General features: G+C 42.1%; 1 protein-coding gene and 1 long non-coding RNA gene across 17 annotated transcripts in view; one reads left to right on the forward strand and one right to left on the reverse strand.

Moving 5' to 3' along the window:
• The window catches only part of FHIT (fragile histidine triad diadenosine triphosphatase), a 1,850,166-nt gene extending 1,845,361 nt beyond the window's left edge, over positions 1-4,805 (forward strand). For all 16 annotated transcript variants that reach the window (XM_061618744.1, XM_061618747.1, XM_061618746.1 and 13 more), the window contains one exon: positions 4,514-4,805. Coding sequence is in view for 1 of the 16 variants with exons in the window: in XM_061618758.1 (XP_061474742.1) it covers positions 4,514-4,534 (21 nt within the window). In the remaining 15 variants the exon portion in view is untranslated. The remainder of the gene's footprint in view (positions 1-4,513) is intronic.
• Positions 4,184-22,496, reverse strand: part of LOC133380774 (uncharacterized) — a 48,387-nt gene continuing 30,074 nt past the window's right edge. The window contains exons 2-4 of the long non-coding RNA XR_009761543.1: positions 20,806-20,902; positions 18,478-18,536; positions 4,184-4,778 (exon numbers count right to left, since the gene is read on the reverse strand). This is a non-coding gene — a long non-coding RNA (uncharacterized LOC133380774). The remainder of the gene's footprint in view (positions 4,779-18,477; positions 18,537-20,805; positions 20,903-22,496) is intronic.

Below are 22,496 nucleotides of genomic sequence, written 5' to 3' on the forward strand. Positions count from 1 at the left end.
TTTGAGGATCTTTTCTAGTTCTCTCATAGCTGCCCTCCCCAGTCCTAGCCTTCTTCTGATTTCTTAATTATTGTCTCCATTTTGGTTAATGACTGTGCCAAGGTTTTGATAATCCTTGACAGGTTCAATGTCCTCGTCGTCACCTTTAAAGTTACATAAATCTTAGAATCATAGAATAGTAGAGTTAGATGGGGCCTACAAGGCCATCAAGTCCAACCCCCTGCTCAATGCAGGAATCCAAATCAAAGCATTCCCGACAGATGGCTGTCCAGCTGCCTCTTGAATGCCTCCAGTGTCGGAGAGCCCACTACCTCTCTAGGTAATCGGTTCCATTGTCGTATGGCTCTAACAGGACGTTTTTCCTGATGTCCTGTCGAAATCTGGCTTCCTGCAACTTAAGCCCATTAGTCTGTGTCCTGCACTCTGGGACGATCGAGAAGAGATCCCGGCCCTCCTCTGTGTGACAACCTTTCATGTACTTGAAGAGTGCTATCATATCTCCTCTCAGTCTTCTCTTCTTCAAGCTAAACATGCCCAGTTCTTTCAGTCTCTCCTCATAGGGCTTGGTTTCCAGTCCCCTAATCATCCTTGTTGCCCTCCTCTGAACCTGTTCCAGTTTGTCTGCATCCTTCTTGAAGTGCGGAGACCAGAACTGGACGAAGTACTCAAGATGAGGCCTAACCAGTGCTGAATAGAGGGGAACTAATATATCACGTGATTTGGACACTATACTTCTGTTAATGCAGCCTAATATAGCATTTGCCTTTTTTGCAGCCACATCGCACTGTTGGCTCATATTCAGACAATTCCAAGATCCTTCTCACATGTCGTATTATTGAGCCAAGTATCCCCCATCTTATAACTGTGCATTTGGTTTCTTTTTCCTAAGTGTAGAACTTTGCATTTATCCCTGTTAAATTTCATTCTGTAGTTTTCAGCCCAATGCTCCAGCCTATCAAGGTCCCTTTGAATTTTGTTTCTCTCTTTCTCGGTAGTAGCTGTGCCCCCCAATTTTGTATCATCTGCAAATTTGATAAGCATGCTCTGTACCTTCTCATCCAAGTCGATAATGAAAATGTTGAAGAGCACTGTGCCCAGAACTGAGCCCTGTGGTACTGCACTCATTGCTTCCACCCAGTTTGAGAAGGAACCATTGATAAGCTCTCTCTGAGTAAGATTCTGGAGCCAACTGTGGATCCACCTGATAGTTGTTCCATCCAGCCCACATTTAGCTACCTTGCTAAGCAGAATATCATGGGGCACTTCATCAAAAGCTTTGCTAAAGTCGAGATATATTATGTCCACAGCATTCCCACAGTCTAGTCCAGAGCAGATTTTGGGGCATGCAGAGGGAGGAGAGGGAGAAGTTCCATTGTGCTCACTGAAGTTGCTTCACTTGTGGTATGGCTTAGTTGGATACAACTCTTAGGGTGGTTCCTTGTAGAGTTCTAAATATCAGGAATATCCTCGCAAAGCAGGGTGACTAAAGTGAATTAACAACCCATGGAAAGATTAAGAAAAGCAGGGTTGTTACCTCCAACCAGTCTGTTCATCACTCCATAGATGGAAACACTAGCTTGGGAACAATTCGGTACCGTCAGCCAAGCGTGACTGACTGGAAGAGTCCTGGAATTCCTTTTCTGTGTATCAATTTCATCTGCACAGAGAACTTCGCACCCAGTTTATCAACTAATCCCCCTCTTAAAGACCTCCAGTAAAGGAGTCATAGCTAGGGATATATAATCTGCCACCCAACCACTAAGCAATTTTGCTAGTCACATGTTTGTTTCTTTATTAACATTCTTTATATAGGCTGTCCACTACTAAAAGGTTTGCCAGTTGGCTCACAAGATAAAGCAACATATGAAAACTATACAAGTCAGTAAAGCTACGAGATAAAATGGAGCATTAAAACAACATCAGATAAGATCAGGAATCAGCAGAGAGCAGAGAATATAACCCAGCAAAGATAAAAGAGGGTAAAAAACTACAACAAGGTGTAGAAGGGTTGGGGAAATGAAAAGGTTTTTGGTCCCCAAACGGCATTAAAATAGGTGCCAGGCAGACCTCTCTGGTGAGGGTATTTCACAACCAGGAAACCACTTTCACTTAAAGCCACTCAGTGTATTTAACATGGAGGTGCACTTGAAGAAGGGCCTCTGATGGGTCCAGATGGGTCCAGTCTCCTGGCCTTCCCATGAGCGCACAGGACAAGGGCCTTCGTGATGGTACCTCTGCAGTGGTAAAAGTTTCTTCTAGTTAAAAATTGCTTTACCTCTTCAGTTCTGACATTCAGAAAAAGCCTTCAAATTTAAGACTTTTTTTAAGCTACTGCCTTTCCTTAAGGTGATCTAATTCAGTTTCTCACATGTGTCTTATTTGTCTGTATCCACTCAATGCTTCATATTCTGCTGGATAATCTATTGCTCTTTTTCCTCTCTGTATGTTGTTTTGTGATGGCTTAGCTCTGAGAAGCAATTAACAAATAAATGGAATAAATAACTGCAAAATGTTGGGAAAGTAATACTTTCCCTTTCCAGCCTTGCTAGTTTAATACCCAGTGGAGACATCCAGGAACTCAGAGCTAACTGCAGTCTGAGGGACTGGGATAATTTTGTGTTGCTGTATATCCCCAGAGAAACTGATGGGGTTGTAGTCCTCTGGCTGGGTTACCTCTTTTCTACAAGGATGAAACCACAAATGGTAATTTCACAAGAATCATTGCATATTATTATTATTGTTGTTGTTGTTGTTGTTGTTGTTGTTGCATTTATATACCGCCCCATAGCTGAAGCTCTCTGGGTGGTTTACAACAATTAAAAACATTAGAAACAAATATACAAATTTTAAAAACACATTTTTAAAAAGCAATTTAAAAACACATGCTAAATGCCTGGGAGAAGAGGAAAGTCTTGACCTGGCATCCAAAAGATAACAGTGTTGGTGCCAGGCACACCGTGTCAGGGAGATCATTCCATAATTTGGGGGCCACCACTGAAAAGGCCCTATCCCTTTTTGCCATCCTCCCAGCTTCCCTTGGAGTAGCCACCCAGAGGAGGGCCTTTGATGTTGAGCGTAGTGTATGGGTGGGTTCGTGTCGGAAGAGGTGTTCCATCAGGTATTGTGGTCCCAAGCTCTGTAAGGCTTTATAGGTTAAAACCAACACCTGGAATCAAGCTTGGAAACATATAGGCAGCCAATGCAAGCAGGCCAGAATTGGTTTTATATGTTCGAACCATCTGGTCCCTGTTACCAATTTGGACACTGCATTTTGCACAAGTTGCAGTTTCCGAACCGTCTTCAAAGGCAGTCCCACGTAGCGTGCATTGCATAGTGGAAGCCCAACCTGCATACCAGTCCCCAAGCAGATTTCAGGTTGTTGCTGCCACTGCTAGTGCTAAAAACTGTGGGGTGTAACTATCCTGGAAAAGAAAGGACTATGAAGTTGCAAAGTCAGCTCTCATCCTGCCTCCATTCATTGCTAAAGATAAAAAAAAGCCACATCTGGGCATTCATATTATCCAATGGTTGCTCTTTCACATCTTAAAGCAGGGTATCTGTGGCCCTCCAGATGTTGCTGAATGTCCAGTTTTCATCAGTTCCAACCAGCATGGCCAATGGTCAGGTATGATGAGAGCTGTAGTCCAACAATATCTGGAGGTTCACAGGTTCCTCACTGTGCCCTAAAGACTGCCTGAGCATTAAAAACCAATATCGCCTCAGTTCAGGCATTATCTACATGTAGCAGATACTGCTACCCTGACCCTGAGTCATGGATGATGTTGACCCTATCCATTCATATTCAGGCATTTTCCCTGAACACCTAAAAGAGGTCACAAATGCAAAACAGGTGATTGCATGCAAATGCAGCCCAAGATCGCATCAAACACCTGCACACATTCAGGTACTCTTGTGTAGATTTCTTTTTGAATTTTTTTGGGGGGCGAGAATCTGCAGATGTCTGGGGCAGGACCAATGGCACAGACAACATCAGGAGTGGAAGTCAGTGGTGTGCTTATGTAACCAGCTTACTTTTGCTTGTTTTCTCGGTTGCTTCCCAATGACAGACAAGCCAGTCATTAAAACAAAAAAATTTTATTAACAAGAAAACAAGGGGAAAGGCCTAAGCCATGGCTGCACAGCCTTCTAGTCTCTCTAACTGCACATTTCCCCCCCCCCACTCCTCCTTTTCCCAGGGACCGGGACAAAAGTACAAGGCTTTGCATAAAGGACCATAGTGAAATTTAAAACTTTTTGGGGAAAGAAAAACAATAAATGAAACAGTTTTTACCCTGTTACACTTATCCACATGTAGCTGCTTTACGTAGCGAATGCCTGAACATGGCTGTAGTCTTCAGCTCTGCATATTTCATTACAGTTAAGATTCCCTCTTAGAACATGCTAATGAGAGCTAGCTCATTGCTTAATCTTGTCATTTTTGCATTACTCACGTATGGCATGGAACGCTACTGCATTAAACAAAACATTTGATCTTATGTTTAATCATTTTCAGGCAACAAAGCATCTTCAATGAATTCTGGCAGAGGCATAAGAAAATGGAGAAAGGCAGACACCCCGACCCCCGTCTTTTCTGTTGAACAGGGACTTAAGCTCAGAAAATGTCAATATACTCTGCAGAGATGCTGGATTCTTCTATATGTTGCTTTACTAGCCACACCTCAGAGTTGTTTTGACTAAGATGTTTGAGTTCCATACAAAATGTCTTGAAGTAGTTGCTTGGATTTTTGTGAGTAAATCTTTTCAAATAGTCCCTTGACCTAAAATCAATAAAGCATTAAAACAAATATTTTCTCTGGTATTTTTGATATGTTATACCAGGGACTGGGAACCCATGGCCTTCCAAATGTTGTTAGTCTCCAACTCCCGTCATCCCCAGCCATTGGCTGTGCTGACTGGGGTGATGGGAGTTGGGAGTCCAACAATAACTGGAAGGCCTCTGTTATACAGTAAAACCTCTGCATAGTACTTATTGGTAAATTGGTTTTTAAAATTTCACATTATGTCATTTTGAGTTTATCACTCTGTGATATTGCTTCAAATACTCCTGCCCTACTTCGCATGTGCCAGTCTCAGTCTCTAATGTCTTAAAACACTGCTGTTGATAAGGGAATGAAAATTTGGCCAAAGTAATAATATTAAGTAATCCTATTAATAGTGACAATAGTACTCAGAATAGGGCCTATTCCAAAGCTCTGACTTTGGCAGCGTGAGAATTTACTGCCAATGTAATATGGATCCAGGAATGACATGAATATATATGCAGGAGGTTGTAGGACATTAGATCATATTATTTCTAGATCCATGGAACTACACATATTACATTGGCAGGAAATTCTGCAATTGCATCACCAAGTCTTTGAATGTTTCATACCTGCTGCCCCAAATTGTGCCATGGTTGCTGACTGGTTGGCAGTATAAGAACATTGCTTGAAATAGGCCTTCATTCTACAAGCCACTACAATCCAGTTCCCGCATGCCCTGGGCAAAATTGGCAGTGAACATAGAATATAAGTGACCTGTTATGTGCATCTGTCAATGTGTGGGCAAGGCAATCTCACATGCAACTTATGTTCACGATTTCATATCTTGCAGTGTGTTCTGTGCTTAGCAAATAGGTATGTGCATGATCCCAAGACTTATTCCCATCATGCCTCAACAAGTGCAGAGCTTACATGCCAGGCCACTGCTTAAACTTATATTAACAGTCAGAAATCCTGATTCTTATTGGAATATCCCCCATCTAAGCAAAATTCTATCATCCTTGCACCTGATTAATTGGCTTGTCTTATGTTAAGTTGTGGTAAAGTCAGTGTTGGTAAAGCCACCTCACAATGGTTTGCTTATTCCCTTAATATACATGTCATTAACTTTTCTTACAGCTGTGCACATGCGTTCAAATTGGTAAAACACCACACAAAAAGAAGATACAATACATACTTGCAATTACATCAAGATTGCTTTCTAGTATATTAATGCGTTCATGTACATTAGAGCTGGAGGATTAGAAATGGAAGTGAAATTCAATTCAGTTTGCATTTAAAAGCAAACCTACCTACTTTGCATTTCCTGAAACAATATGTGCACTGAAACCCAACCATCCTTCAAAATTTGCTCTTGTCTGAAGTTTGCAGTGCAGCTCCCCAGCCAAGTAATGTGTACAATAATGAATATACTAGGGCAAAGTGTGCATAAAAATTATACATTAGTGAAAATAAAGTACAAAAATGTATTATATTAGGGAAAACTGCGTACAAAATGTGTATATTAGGAGACATTTCTACTAAATTAGTGATGAATTTTCATGAGGACTTAAAAAAAAATACACACTGATGTGCAAACATGGAGAACTGACCCTGACTAGAAAAACGGAGAAGCTGAAAACGACAGATTTGCATATCCCTATGCAGGACATATGAATACAAAAAATGAGAAAGGAAAAGAAGAAAGTTATACATTCGGTATCAAAGATGAGACAGATACAACACAACTGGCATTTTTTAACATCTCTTTCAAGCTCTGTAGATTTTCTCACCCCTTCTCCTACATTTTTTAAGCTGAAGTAAACAAACAAAAGAACATTCTGAGAGTGTCTGCAAATTTAAAAACAAGCTGAAAATGCAGCAAAGCAAGAGGGCAGTGGAGGCAGGGCAGGAACACGTTGGGAGACTGAAAGGATTAAAAGCCCACAGCAAAACATACACACAAGCATGGGCCTTTGTTTCTTTGTTTGCATCCGTCGGGACTTAGACTCTGATGTTATGACAGATGACTCCATTGAAGTGTCCAGAGCGCGGTCTTGTCCTTCATTGTTGGATGAGTTTCAGTTGGTGCAGCTCGAGGAAGTGGACAAGGTGCTTGGAATGGTGCGGGCGACCACGTCTGCCCTTGATCCTTGCCCATCTTGGCTGGTGAAGGCCAGCAGGGCTGTAACCACCGGCTGGGCCAAAGAGGTGATAAACGCCTTCTTGAGAGAGGGAGTAGTCCCTGGTAGTCTCAAGGAGGCAGTAGTGAGACCTCTTCTAAAGAAACCTTCTTTGGTCCCAGATATTTTGAACTATAGACCGGTGGCGAATGTCCCTTTTTTGGGCAAGGTCCTGGAGCGGGTGGTCGCCGGCCAGCTCCAGGCGCTCTTGGATGAAACCGATTATCTGGATCCGTTTCAATCCGGTTTTAGGCCTGGTTTTGGCACTGAAACAGCCTTGGTCACCCTGTATGATGACCTTTGTCGGGAGAGGGACAGGGGGAGTGTGACCCTGTTGATTCTCCTTGATCTCTCAGCGGCGTTTGATACCATCGACCATGGTATCCTTCTGGGGAGGCTCGCGGAGTTGGGAGTTGGGGGCACTGCTTGGCAGTGGCTCTGCTCCTACTTAGTGGATCGTCGCCAGAAGGTAGTGCTTGGGGAACATTGCTCGACACCCTGGACTCTCCATTGTGGAGTCCCTCAGGGGTCGGTCTTGTCCCCCATGCTCTTTAACATCTACATGCAGCCTCTGGGTGCGGTCATCAGGAGTTTTGGAGTGCGTTGCCATCAGTACGCTGATGACACGCAACTCTACTTCTCCTTTTCACCTTCTTCAGGTGAGGCTGTTGATGTGCTGAACTGTTGCCTGACCGCGATAATGGACTGGATGAGAGCTAATAAACTGAAACTTAATCCAGACAAGACTGAGACACTGTTGGTGAGCTCTTTACCTGCCCAGATGGTGGATGTTCATCCTGTTCTAGATGGGGTTACACTCCCCTTGAAGGAACAGGTTAGTAGCTTGGGGGTCCTTTTTGACCCTTCCTTGTCGCTTGAGGCTCAAGTGGCCTCGGTGGCATGGAATGCGTTTTACCATCTTCACTTAGTAGCCCAACTACGCCCCTATCTGGACAGTGACGATCTCGCCTCAGTTGTTCACGCTCTGGTAACCTCTAGATTGGACTACTGTAATGCGCTCTACGTAGGGCTGCCCTTGAAGACCGTTCGGAAACTTCAGCTAGTGCAAAATGCGGCAGCCAGGTTGTTAACGAGGACCCACTGGTCTGCGCATATAACACCTGTCCTGGCCCGCCTGCACTGGCTGCCTATTTGTTTCCGAGCCAGATTCAAGGTGCTGGTTTTGACCTATAAAGCCTTACACGGTGTGGGACCACAATACCTTGTGGAACGCCTCTCCCGCTATGAACCGACCCGGTCACTTCGTTCAATATCCAAGGCCCTCCTCTGGGTACCAACTCATCAGGTTGCCCGGAGGATTGTTATTAGATCTAGGGCCTTTTCTGTGGTGGCCCCCGAACTGTGGAACAGCCTACCTGTGGAGATACGCCTGGCGCCTTCGGTACTTTCTTTTAGGCGCCAGGTTAAGACCTGGCTATACTCCCAGGCATTTTAATGTTCAATGTGTTTCATTTAATTTTTTTTTCGTTTAACTTGTTGCTGATTTTATTGTAATTTTATTGTAATATTGTATTTTAATCTTGTTTTGTTCACTGCCCAGAGAGCTATTCGCTATGGGCGGTTTAAAAATGAAATAAATAAATAAATAAAATAAATAAATAAATAAAATTTGTTTCTGAATATTTATATTGAACACAGAATATCTTATGTTTTTATATCGAAGGAAATCCATGGTTGTGCCATAGGGATTGTCAAAAGTTGATGACTTCTGCTTCAAGTAGACTTTGGAATCTATAATCCTACCTTGCATTCAATCAGTCTGCATGAAATATGGGGAACTCTTGAGCATAAGACCCTGAACTTTTGTCATAGTGAATCCCTCTAAGAGCAAATAACTGGCTGCATCTCTGTGAGCACAACTAACAAACAAGACAGACGGCTTTGCTGGAGGCTCTCACTCTCTGCCTGGGCTCACAAACTAGCAGACAAATCAAAAGGAAAGAAAAGCAGATGAGCCACAGAGAACGGAACCCCAGTGAGAGTATTACTGCACTGATGCCCTGGACTTTTGATTTGCTCATCTTTTTTTTAAAAAAATGATAATTTATTAAGGTTTGCACGGTTTTACAGTGACATAATTGGGTTGGTTCTTCCTTTCTCCCTTATCCCCGCCCTTTTCTGACCCTTACGTCTCTTTTTCTGTGATCTTTTCACTTCTGTCATATGTTCCTTCGCAGCTGGTTAGGTGTGTGCTAGGTCTTTTAAATAAATGTTAAATAAATGTTGAGGTGATTCTGTAGAGTAAAGGTAATGAGGAATTATTGTTTTTACACCACCCCTCCCGTCCTCACTTGGCTTTGGAGGCTACTCAGTGAAGGGCTCTAGGTAATTGCTCCAAATCTCCTGGGAGTTTGCATTTTCATGCAGTTTACTATGCAGGATGTTCTCATGAGCTGCTAGTTGCAAGAGGTCATGCATCCAAATATCCATGCTTGGCATGCTTTGGGATTTCCCGTCCTGGAGGATTATGTGTTTGGCTCCCAGTGTATCATCTTTTAAAGCCCTGGCATACCAGTTTGCATGAAAACTTGGATGAAGAGAATTCAACTCATGCAGTGGAGCTAATTTGCCCCCATTCCACTTGTGCAAGCAGCCTGTGTGGGATTTTCCAAAATTCCCCCTCCCAGTGCAGCCCCCTGTGACACATCCCAGGCTATTCCTGATAGTCCCCTGATTTTTTTAGAAGGCTATGGGAATACAGGGATGGAGGCAACTGCAATGGGGAAAAGGGGGCATCAGGGCATCACATAACTGACATTCTGTGACATCATAGCATACAATCCCATGATTGCTTGCTTGCTTGTTGTGGCTTACTTGTGGCTTTGGGAACTGAACTAGTCATGGAGTTCGAAAGTGTAAGTGCTACCACACTAAAATACAAAATTTTTACAAGTGAGGAATGAGTATTATTTGGCACCTGTAATGGTTCCAGTTCTGCAGATCAAACTGGTCAAGTGGGCAAATATAGAGTAAGGAGGTGGTTTCCAAAATCCCCCCTCCCCCGCCATGGACCACTTGAAATTTGCTGATGGTCTTGATGGACCACGTAACAATTTTTCTGCCTGCTGTAGTGATTGTCATGCACTGTGCTCGATGCTGTATAATTTTTGATTGCTTCTTTTATTTCTCAGATAGCATTTTATTGGTTTGCAATTTGCATTGCATAGAATTCGAGGGTTTTATATATTAATAGTAACACCTTGGACTTGGCCTGGGAGCAAATCAGCAGCCTGCGCAAATCTCTGAGCAGAGACATTATATGCTGACAGGGTCTCACTTCTGTCAGCAATTGTGTGGCAGCATTCTGCACTAATTGCACTGTCCAGATGAAGTGCAGGGGAAGCCCCACATAAGAGTATATTGGAGTAATCCAGTCTTGAAATCACCAGTGCCTGAACTTACTGTACATATATATCACACATAAAAAACAAAGCATCTAAGTAGTTAACATAACACTATAAAGCAGTACAAAAGTACTTTAGGTTTTAGATAGTGAAAAAGAATGGATTGAACTATACGTCAGAAAAGGCCTGTGTAAAATAAGGCCTTAAGCAGGCATTAGAAGCAACATACTGAAGCAAAGTACAAAGTGCCTTGAAACAAAGTACTGAAACAGAGTGCTTGCTTGATATTAATAGGCAAGATGCTCCACAATCTAGACAGAGAAACACTAAACATAGCCTGACCACTGTTGTCCACGCACTGGTAACCTCCAGGCTGGATTACTGTAATGCGCTCTATGTGGGGCTGCCCTTGAGGTTGGTCCGGAAGCTGCAGCTCGTGCAAAATGTGGTGGCGAGACTGCTCACAGGGGCAGGGTATCGCCAACATGTCACCCCGCTGCTGCCAGGCCAAATTCAAGGTTCTAGTTTTGGTGTACAAAGCCCTATATAGCTCAGGACCAGGATACCTGAAAGACCATCTTACCCCTTATATACCCAGTCGATCACTGCGCTCTGCAGGTGAAGGCCTCCTGTAGATACCGTCTTATCAGGAGGTTCATTCTGCACAATATAGGAAACGGACCTTTAATGTGGCATCACCTACTCTGTGGAATTTCCTCCCTTTGAATATTAGGCAGGCGCCATCTCTGCTATCTTTTTGGCGCCTTTTGAAGAGTTTCCTCTTTCAACAAGCCTTTTAGGTTGAGACCTATCCCAGTCTGTGTCTGTGTTAGAATTGCTTAATTTGTTTTTTAATAATGTTTTTAACCCTTTTTTAAAGTTGTTTTTTTAATGTTTTTAACACTTTTAACATATTTTAAGATCTGTTTTATGTTTTTAGCGCTTTGTTTGCTGCCCTGGGCTCCTGCTGGGAAGAAGGGCGGGATACAAATTAAATAATAAATAAATAAACATGCTATTTTTTTTGAAGCCAGGTGAACACAATGTGGCACCCTTTACGCAGCTCAACATAAAGATAGGGCAGGTATATGCAGGTTCCTCCAGTAAGCTGATCCCAAGCTATTTAGTGCTTTATATACTGACGGACCTTGAGTTTGGCTTGGTTGTATATAGCCAGTCAATGCACGTCCTTATGCAGATGTGTTATAGGTCATTGATGGGAAGCCCCCATCAGCAGCTGGCTGCTGCATTCTGCACTGATTGAAGTTTCTGGAGCAAACACAAAGGCATCCCCACAGAGTGTGTATTGCAGTATTTTAATTTTGAGGTTACCAACACCTGAAGTACAGTGGTCAAGCTATCCTAATCCAAGAATGACTGCAGTTGTCGTACCAAAGTTTATAGAAGGAGCTTCTAGCCACCAGGACCACTTGGGCCTTTAGTGATAAGGATGGATCCAGGAGGACCTTGTAACCGAATGGTTGCTATAGAAGTAGGGAGGGAAAAACAAGAGCCTCAAAGAAGTGAGGACAAGATTGTGAAAAGGCAGTCCCTTTGGGAACAATTACTTTGCTGTTTGTACCTCCGCTGAGCATGTTTGCTAGAACAAAACCAAGATGATGGCTTTTTTTGAAGTCACATGCAAGGGCATGAGATGAGTGAGGAATAGAAGCCAAAGTTTCTGAGTGCCCAGTTTCTCTATTCAAAGCAAGAGCTCTTATGAACTCATTTGTCACTTCTCTGCTTTGAACATTAATTTGGGAACAAAAGCTCAGCATTATCTGATTGCACTGATTGGAAAGAGAAGGCTTGCGCCAGGGGACGTGCGATGGACACTGTTTGGCAGATCTGTAGAATCTTATACAAAGATGAGAAGCCTGCAATGTGGCCGTGCTCCAGATTCTCCATCCATCAAACTGTGCATGCCTTTGAGCTGCTTGGGGTGGTTAACGGGCTTCTTGCAGAGAAGCAGAAGGAGGCACAGAGGAGGGAAAGACCACGTCTCTTAATCAAGGACAATGCAGAGTCATTTAAAATGAATTAGAAAATAACCCCTCTTTGCGATTTCTCTACTCTCCATTGATAGCACCCTGCTGCAATAAATACAGGACTGTCATTGTGCACAATGATGTTTGCTTCTGTGTTGCCAGAGCTGGCCTGTCTGGACAAGCAATCCACGTAGTCAGTTGGAGCAGCAAATTTATAAAGTAAACGAACAAAACAGCAGAGCACTTAGGAGATGAGCAACAGGATTCATTGTATTGTCACAGAGGACTCTGTATCATTTTTGCATGTTTTCTTTCCTAAGACCATACTTACAGAATCATAGAATTGTAGAGTTGGAAGGGGCCTATAAGGCCATCCAGTCCAACGCCCTGCTCAATGCAGGAATCTAAATTAAAGCATACCCGACAGGTGGCTGTCCAGCTGCCTCTTGGAACCCTCCAGTGTTGGAGAGCCCACCACCTCCCTGGGTAATTGGTTCCATTGTCTTACCACGGTAACAGGATTTTTTCCCTGATGTTTAGTGAAAATCTGGCTTTCGGTAACTTGAGCCCATTATTCCGTGCCCTGCACTTTGGGATGATCAAGAAGAGATCCTGGCCCTCCTCTGTGTGGCAAGCTTTCAAGTACTTGAAGAGTGCTATCATGTTGCCCCTCAGTCTTTTATTCTCAAGGCTAAACATGTCCGGTTCTTTCAGTCTGTCCTCATAAGGCTTTGTTTCCAGTTCCCTGATCATCCTTGTTGCCCTCCTCTGAACCTATTCCACTTTGTCTGCATCCTTTTTAAAGTGTGGTGTCCAGAACTGGACGCAGTACTCATGATGAGGCCTAACCAGTGCTGAATAGAGGGGAACTAGCACTTCACGCAATTTGGAAACTATACTTCTGTTAATGCAGCCTATCACATCCCCCTCACTCTTCTCTTCTCAAGGCTAAATGTGCCCAGTTCTTTCAGTCTTTCCTCGCTGGGAGAGTAACTTTACACTTGTTTACATTGAATTGTATTTGCCCTTTTACCACCTTATCACTCAGTCACTCAGTTTGGAGAAGTACTTTTGGAACTCTTCTCAATCCCTTTTTATTTTACCAACCCTGAACAATTTAGTATCATCAGCAAACTTGGTCACTCTGACTCTAGATCATTTTATGAACAAGTTAAAAAGCACATCTCTCAATACCAATCCTTGGGGGACTCTAGTTTTTACTGCCCTCCACTGGGAACTGTACATTTATTCCTACTCTCTTCTTCCGGCTACTTCCTCTCCTCTTATTCCATGACTGCTAAGCTTACTCAGAAGTCTTTGGAGAGGTACCTTGTTGAAAGCTTTTTGAAAGCCCAAGTACATTATGTCAGCTAGGTCACCTCTATCTATATGCTTGTTGACACTCTCACTCTAATAGATTCATGAGACAGGAGTTACCCTTGCAGAAGCCATGCTGGTTCTGCTTCAGCAAGGCTTGATCTATTTGCTTGGTTATTTTATCTTTAACAATACTTTCTGCCAGTTTTCCCAGGATAGACATTAAGCTAACTGGCCTGTAATTTCCAGGATCCCACCCACCCCGCAGATCCCTTTGTAATGATTGGCGTTACATTGGCCACTTTCCAGTCCTCAGGTATGGAGGCAGATCTGAGGGACAAGTTACTTATTTTTGTTAGAAGATCAGCAATCTCACATTTGAGTTCTTTGAGACTCTCAGGTGGATGCCATCTGTATCTAGCAATTTGTCAGGTTTTTTTCCCCTTTGGTCTATTACGCTTAGAACTTCATCTCTCATCACCACTAGCTGCCTCAGTTCTTCAGCCTCCTTTTTCTACAAAAGTTAATTAAGGCACAGGGATCTGCACTATATCCTTGGCTGTGAAGACAGATGCAAATAATTCATTTAGTTTCTCTACAGTTTCCTTATCCTTCTTTAGCACACCTTTGTCATCTAAGGGCCCAACTGCCTTCCCAGATGGTCTCCTGCTTTGAATGTATTTAAAGAATATTTTGTGGTTGGTTTTTATGTTTTTAGCAATGTGCTTGCCAAATTCTTTTTTAGCATCCCTTATTGTCTGCTTGTATTTCTTTGCCAGAGTTTCTTTTTTGTTCTCCTCATTTGGACAAAAGTTCCATTTTTTTGAAAGAAACATTTTGTCCACTAACAGCATCTTTGACTCTACTCATTAACCACATTGGCATTCTCTTGGCCCTGATGGCATCTTTCCTGATCTGTGGTATACACAGCTGAGCTTTTATTATTGTGTTTTTAAACAACTCCCAAGCATTTTGGAGTGATTTGATCCTTTGGATGTTGCCTTTGCTTTTTACCAGTCCCCTCTTTTGGGGGAAGTTTCCTCTTTTGAAGTCAAATGTGACCATGTTGGTTTTCTTGGCAATTGGCTATCTACATGTATGTTTAATTTAGTAACACTATGGTCACTGCTCCCATTCAGTATGACTTAAATCTCATACCAGCTCTTGGGTGTCACTTAGGATTAAAGTCCAGGGTCGCTGTCCCTCTGGTTGATTCCATGACCAACTGTTCTAAGGCACAGTCATTTAAGGTATCAAGAAATTTTACCTTTTTGTCATGATTGGAGCACATATGTAGTTAGTCTATGTCAGGATAGTTGAAGTCACCCATTAATACAACATTTCCTAGTCTGGATGCTTCCTTGATTTCATTTTTCATCTGAAGATCTCCCTCAGCATTTTGGCTCAGGAGGGTGATAGAATGTTCTCAGTACTAAATTATTCTTGAGGCCCGATGTCACCACCCACAACGATTCTGTGGAGGAGTCTGCCTCTTTGGCAGTTTCTAGCTTGCTGGATTTAATGCCCTCTTTCAGGTATAGAGCAACTCCACCTACAGTACCTTCATCCTGATATAATTTATATCCAGGGATAACTGTGTCCATCTGGTTTTCTCCATTCCACCATGTTTCAGTTATGTTCACTATATCAATGCTGTCATCTAAGACCAAGCACTCCACTTCTCCCATCTTGGCTCAGAGGGTTCTATCATTAGCATATAAGCACTTATATACAGTGTCTCTCTTCAAATGTCTTTGACACTTTTGATTTGGCCTGTGGTACTCTGGCCTCTCTAAATTGCTATGCTGTGCCCCTGCCCTCACATACCTCTCTGCCTCTCTCAGCTTCTCCAGGTCAGCCACTTTGGCCTCAAGGAAATGAGCCAGGAGCTCACTGCACTGAGGGCACACCCATGACTTCTGTCCAACAGGCAGATAACCAACAGCTAAAAGTGGCTAGCATCTAAAACCAGAAAAGGGAAAAAGAAGAGGGGAACCCCAAAATGCTAGAAAAATACGTATTTTATTTGTAATCCAAGCCCAACACGTGGTTGTACTAATGAAAGCAGCTTTGCTCACAGAAAGACACTTCACACCAGCTGTTGTTTAATATGTCCCTGCCATTTTATTTACAGCCCCTGATGAAGGCCTATATACACACAGGCTGAAACACGTTGGGCTTGGCTTACAAATGAAATACATTTTGGGGTTCCCCTCTTCTTTTTCCCTCAACAGGCAGATAGTCATACATGGCAGAGTCAGTGCAAAACACTGGAAAGCCTCCACACCCCTGCTGGCTTCCTACCTCCCTAATTGTTTTTGTAGTGTATTGAGTTAATTTGTTGAATGCTTAGCTTTCGTTTAGGCCAGGAAACAGAGGGGCAGAGTGAGGTGCCCTGGCCTCCTTGCCCTGCTGCTGAACGTGCTCTGATGTGTAACTCGCCTTGAGGCTTTGTCAGCTGGGGCTGAGATGCTTCGTCAGCTGGGTGCTCCCTGTAGCTCATGGAGCAGCACCTTTTTGTTTAATGTTCTGGGTCATACTTCTGGGAAAGCGTTCTTAAACAAAAATGTCTTAAGCATAAGAAGATTCTGCAGGATAAAGCCAGGGGCCCATCTAGTCCAGCATCCTGCTCTCTCAGTGGCCATCCAGATGCCTATGGGAAGTCTGCAAGCAGGACCTGAGTGCAAGAGCGCTTTCCCCTCCTGCGGTTTCCAGCAACTGGTATATCTTGAGAGGTTCTCAAGGGAATAAGAGTCATAGAACCTCTGTTGCTGTTCAAACAGATGGTTAAAGAGTCCATTTCCCTGTGTGAGAGGTGGAGTCAGGGTTGATGTTAGGAAATCTTTGAGGGTCATACTTGCCTTCACAGGCCTCCACTTGCCTATCCCCAACACAGAGCTTCCTACACACTCTAGCATAGACAAAAAAAAATAGATTCTCTAGAATATAGAATAGATTCTGTACTGTGCAGCATCCTAGTAGAAGATACATAGATTTCTGAAGACGCACAGGAACACAGCCAAAAATGAAAGTAGTAATTGTTTATTGCAGTCCAATGCATTTTGGGTATCAAAAAACCCTTTATCAAGGGCAATCCACACTGCTATCTCATTGGTGTAAAAAAACTGATGAACACACCTACACAGACAACCCAACCAATGATGAGTGGTTGTGAAATCAACAAGACTTTTTAATGCAATGCCAAGAACATTCAGAGAACAATCACTGGGGAATTTCTCCCTATGTTGCTAGAGCAGGTTATATCCATGTTACCTGGTGTTAGATTTTATCCAGCTCATTGCTTCCACCACTGCCACCCCCAGTGTGCCTTCCAACATGAACAATGGCTGTGCAGAAGCAAACTAATTGGACACAAAGCAGGCTATTATCTCAGTGACATGCCAGGGCTCTACATGGGTGACTCCCACTAGTGCTAACGGATGCTCCCCACCCCTCCCTCACATTACGTTCCCTCAATTCTCTGTAGAGATTACATTACTCTAACATTTCACTTACAGCAAAGGTCACAATGCCTGGAGGGGTTTCTCCTCTTATTCTTCTTATTCTTCAAAACATGTTCCGTATATTCAATTAAAAATAAGTGGCATTTTCATCAGCATTAATGATCTTTGCAATCACTGTAATTAAACGAATGCTCTAACAGAGATATTTGAAGCGGTACTTTGGTATTCTAGCTTACGACTAAGAAACAGAAATTCCATGCTCTTTCAAGGACACCCTGTCCCTTTGGGAGCTCCCTGGTTCAATGTCTGAGAGCAGCAGTTTTCACACTGTGTTCTGGGAAGCCCCGGAGTCCACAAAGGATTGCCGGGTTTCCTCAAATAGAAGTTCAATAATGGCAGGCATGCTTCTCCAAAAATCAGCTTGCCTACCCCTAGGGATGTAGGGAATCTTTCAATTGCAGTTTCAGTTTCTCATTTTTCCAGTTTTAAGTTTGGTTATCTACATTAGTTTGCGAATTTTGATTTCTTTTTGCTTGTTTAAAAAAGACAAAAATTAATCAGCTGTTTAGTATGACTTGCTCCTAATATACACACTTTTGCAAAGCAGTTTTCCCCAGTATAATTATTTGTTTCATTTATTTATTACTTTTATACCTCAGTTTTTCTCCAAGGCTCAAGGTGGCATACACAGTTTGCCTTCTCTCCATTTTGTCCTCACAACAACCCTGTTAGGTTTTGGAAGTGGGGCAAGAGCAACTCCTGTTTTGTTCTTTTGTTTGTGCTCCAGAAGGGAGATAGAGCTAGGGTCCTCCAGATGGATAGGCTTGTTTACCTTTTACCTGTGATGCTCTGATTGACTTCCTTCTATCGCTAGACTGTTACATCTTTAGGGAAGCTTATCTGCCCCTCCTCCTTCCACCCTTTCCACTTCTTTGTCCTCCGACTGTCCAGGATAGAGGAGACATCCCTTTGTCTCTGCTCTCTCCAAGCATGGGGCTAACTCCTACACCTGGGCGTTACGCCTCCAACTTAGCTAGTTAGTTAGAACTTGGTATGCCTTTCCTATCTACTATGTATTTCTATAAATAAAGTAGCTTTTCTTATTTTACTAAGTCTCCAGTCTCAGTGGTGCTGATGCAGGGTAAAAGCCTGCTTTCTTAGGCAAACGCACGCACACGCTGGCACACTCGCATTTCAACATCTGCTGTTACTCTCTGCTGCTGTGATGTTGCTTTAAATGAAATTAAGCACACAAATACACAGCACAACATTAGGTAGGTTCGGCTGAGAGGCTGTGACTGGCCCAAGGTCACCCGCTGAGTGGGCATTTGAACACTGATACTATGGGTCCTAGGCTGCGTTCAGGCAGCAGTTTATTCCATTTCCCAGTGTTTCCTTACCTGATCATTTCCTCATTTTCTGTGATCTTTCACACAATGTAAAAGCTGATTCTTGATATCTAGGAGAATATAGTGGAAGTTTAGCATTCATTTCTGTGTTAATTCCTTCCAGAAAAAAATCTGTTTGCAACCCCACTAACCCAGAAAATCATGGGAGTAAAGTGATAAAACTTGGGGTGGTATACTGGCATATAGTTCTTTCCTGCCATTTTCATGGGGAAACAGAAGTTGTATGTGCATACACCATGTTTTATTTTTGTACCTGTGTATGAATTTCATCAGTTTTTTCTAAGTACTAATTCAATATGTGTTTATTCTTCCCCATATTTTGTAAATTATACATGTGTGCATGTAATATTTCTTCAATTGTGTGCTTGTTAGCATTGGTGTTTTGGTTCTACCCAGTCAGACCATTGGTCCATCTACTTCAGTGTTGTCTACACTGACTGGCATCCCTGACTTCAACCAAGGGCCCATCTCAGCACTACCTGAAGACACCGGTGATTAAACCTGGGACCTTCTGCATGCAAAGCAGATCACTGAGCTACAGCCCTTCCTCAACACACAGGGTTCCAAGAACATGATTGCTTGGGGTGAGGAATAAAGTTGGGTGAGGAAGGGGGATATGGAGTTAAAAATAGCTGGTAGAATATGGATCATGCACCTCTCCCCTCCCTTGCACTTTTCCAATCAAAATCATTCCCTCCCAAATTTGCTTTACTTTTTCAGGAGGAAAAAATCATTGCCGGGGCTGTATTATATGCATATGTATGTAATGTTTAGTTTGTCCCTAATTGTATGTATCATTAATATTATTTACTTATATAACTGAAAAATAGGACAGCAGCCCTATGGGGAAAAATGGCTACACCCTTTTTATCTGCTGCAAAACTGAAACCAATATCATAAGGCCATTATACAAATCCATGGTACAACCACAGTTGGAATACTGTGTATAGTTCTGGTAACCTCACCTCAGAAAAGATATTGTAGAGCTGGAAAAAGTTCAAAAAAGGGCAACTAAGATGATCAAGGGGATGGAGAAACTCCCTTATGAGGAAAGGTTGCAACCTTTGCAGCTTTTCAGTTTTGAGAAAAAGCAAGTAAGAAGTGACAGCATAGAGGTGCGTAAAATTATGCACGGAGATAAAGTGGATAGAGAAAAAATTTACTCTCATATAATACTAGAATTCTGGTATATCCAGTTGTAACTGGAAGTTCCAGATAATGGCTTAAAATATGCATATAATGTGCTGAAATCATTTACACATGCTTAGATTTGCTTAGAAGGTGCTTAAGACTTATTGAACTAGTGTATAACGTTTCCTATAGGTACAAGAGCCAAACAGTAAAACAGGAGTAGTTTGAAGTTGCCTCCCTTCAGAGTTGGAGGAAAAACATTTTACAAAGGCAAGTGACTCATCTACCCATTTCTCCACCTCCAGGAAGTCCGGCTGTACAGCCAAGATAGTAGATTCAAAATAAACAAGTCTGTTTTAGAATGTAAACAATGACGAGAACAGGAAATATCTTAGTAAGATTTTCTGAATGGCAGGCAGTAACCTGGCCAATTCATCTATGATTTGATATTAATCTCTGAGAACATCCATGTTTATAAAACAGAAATCTGTGAGAACAGAAAGGTGTTTGTAAGACTGTCCCATGAGAATGTTTATGACAAATCTGTGGGAATGATTTCATGACAAAAGACCATGGAAACATGCCTTCCCATAGAAGGGAGCATGTGATGTATTCTATGTCCTTTGTACTTTGGGTCTGTGATATGACTTAGAGTTTAACTCAGTCCTTCAACTATTGTTACTTGTTTTAATTAAGATGTGCCTGCAGAGTTTTATACTTTGATGTTAAATGGATATCCAGCAATTTCTTTTGTGCAGATATATATATTTCTATTTTTGTTTTCTGTTTCTGCAATGATGGCTAAGGCCACCTAGAATGCATTGTATTAGTTGTAGTGTACAAGATATGAATAAATAGCATTATTATAAAGGCTGTTCTGCTGTCTGAAGTCTGACTCCCAAATAGAAAAGTTCTGGTACCTCCCAAGACTCAAGACTTCTTGAATGGGGTCTCTTCTATTCTATTCTCAGCCTACACTAGACGACTGTTGTGCTTACCACCAACAGTTGTCTGCATGTGTCTATAATTAAAGCAGTTGCTTTGGCTCAGGCAATTATTTCCACTTCTTTACATCATTTCAGCTACTCATTGTTGTGAGGGGCTTCTCTTCTTTGTTTGGAAGATGTTTTTACAGTGAAACAGTTGGATGTAAATTGCCTAATTCCCACAGAAATTAGATGCACTCACTTTGATAGGTTTCAATTTGTTGATGGCTCCAGGTTTGAGAGGATGCTTGGGAAGATGCTTGCAGCCATCTGTGCTCTTGAACCTGATGGCTAGTGGTCTGCAGGAGAAGATTATAAAGAACACCCATTCAGGACGATTAAAGCTGCAGTTTACCCAGTCACTCCAAAATGGTCCACATAAGAATAAGAATAAGAATAAGAATAAGAATAAGAATCCTGCTGGACACCCTGGGTCTTTCTTCTGATAAAACGTGCAAAAGATTGTGCTGTAAGGCTGCGTTTGAGGTACAATGTGCAAGTTGGTCTCTCAAGAACTCTACAGTGCCCTTTTTTATATCTGCACATGCATTAACATCTGGACAAAACTGATCTATGATAGCCCAAAGGCTGAACTCCAAGTTCAGATTCATTAAGTGGTACAACACCCCTGGTCTGTAACAGAGTATTGAGGAAGAAACTTATGCTGGAGCCTTTCTCCCTGACATTTTGGTTTTCCACACATACACGGCTAGCTGTTTTCTCCATTATCATTCTACACTGTCAATTTCAATTTCTCTCAATGTTTCATTTTTCCAATCTCAAATTCAGTTCTCCATAATTCCACATGTGTTTGATATATTATCATCCTCAGGGAAATTAATCAGCAATTTCCCCTAAGATAAGACATTTTTGTGTGATTTTCACAAATATATGCATTTGTAAGCACACTTTATCCTAGTATATACATTTTTGTACACATTATTTGGCTGGAAAACTGCACAGAAAATTCAGAGAAGTGTGAGTTTCCATGGATGGCTGTGTTTCAGTTTGTCTCTTGTTTTGGAAAGAGCGTATTAGGTAGATTCACTTTTAAATGTGAACTGAATCAACTTTCTCCTGCATCCCTAGTGGTAGGTGAATTGCACCAATGTTTATGCACCTGTATCTCTCCATTCCTTTAAGTACAGCCCTCAATATTTTGAGCATATCTCCTGCAGCTTGCTTACTTTCACATCTGCCTTGCAATGAACATTCATTATTAAAAGACATCTGCTTTGAGGAACTCCATGATTTGAAAATAGTTTTCATTATAACCCTGCCAAGTTCCTTCAGAAATCTCATCTGCTTTTTCTTCAGGCTTAGCCAGAGGGTGGATTTTGTATGCAGTGATTGATAGCCCAGGGTTTAATTTTTATATTTATTTCTACATATGATATACCAGATATAAGTTTATTTCTAACGTAATAATATTGTGCGCACACTCACACAAATCAATAATACATTGTTCATGAAACATAGCTCCTACTTTGGAGTATCTGTTTTTTCCTCTGCAAATTTTAGTTGCATGTCTTTTGAGGACCAGGTTTGGAAACCAACATTTGAAAGGCAGCCTGTAAGCATGGAAAATCTCACAAACTGGATGCTCTAAATCCTTTTCAAGAATTCTATTACAGATACCAGATCTGATCAATATAGTTTGCTACAAGTCAGGTTATGATTGTTCTGAAATAATTTGTGACCATATAATCGATGCTGAAGTTTTGAAATTGGCCTGGACAGAAACTGGTTGGACATCACATAAAGAACTGTGCAAACAGATAGCAAATGATGGGAAAGCTAAGCTGCCCCAATATTAAATTATTCTTTCAGTAACATATTTCCCCTTCTTCTTAATTACTTAGTCTGGGAGAGGTTGGGATACTTTGGAATCAG

Source organism: Rhineura floridana, chromosome 3 (assembly GCF_030035675.1).
Source record: "Rhineura floridana isolate rRhiFlo1 chromosome 3, rRhiFlo1.hap2, whole genome shotgun sequence".
NCBI classification, from domain to species: Eukaryota; Metazoa; Chordata; class Lepidosauria; order Squamata; family Rhineuridae; genus Rhineura; species Rhineura floridana.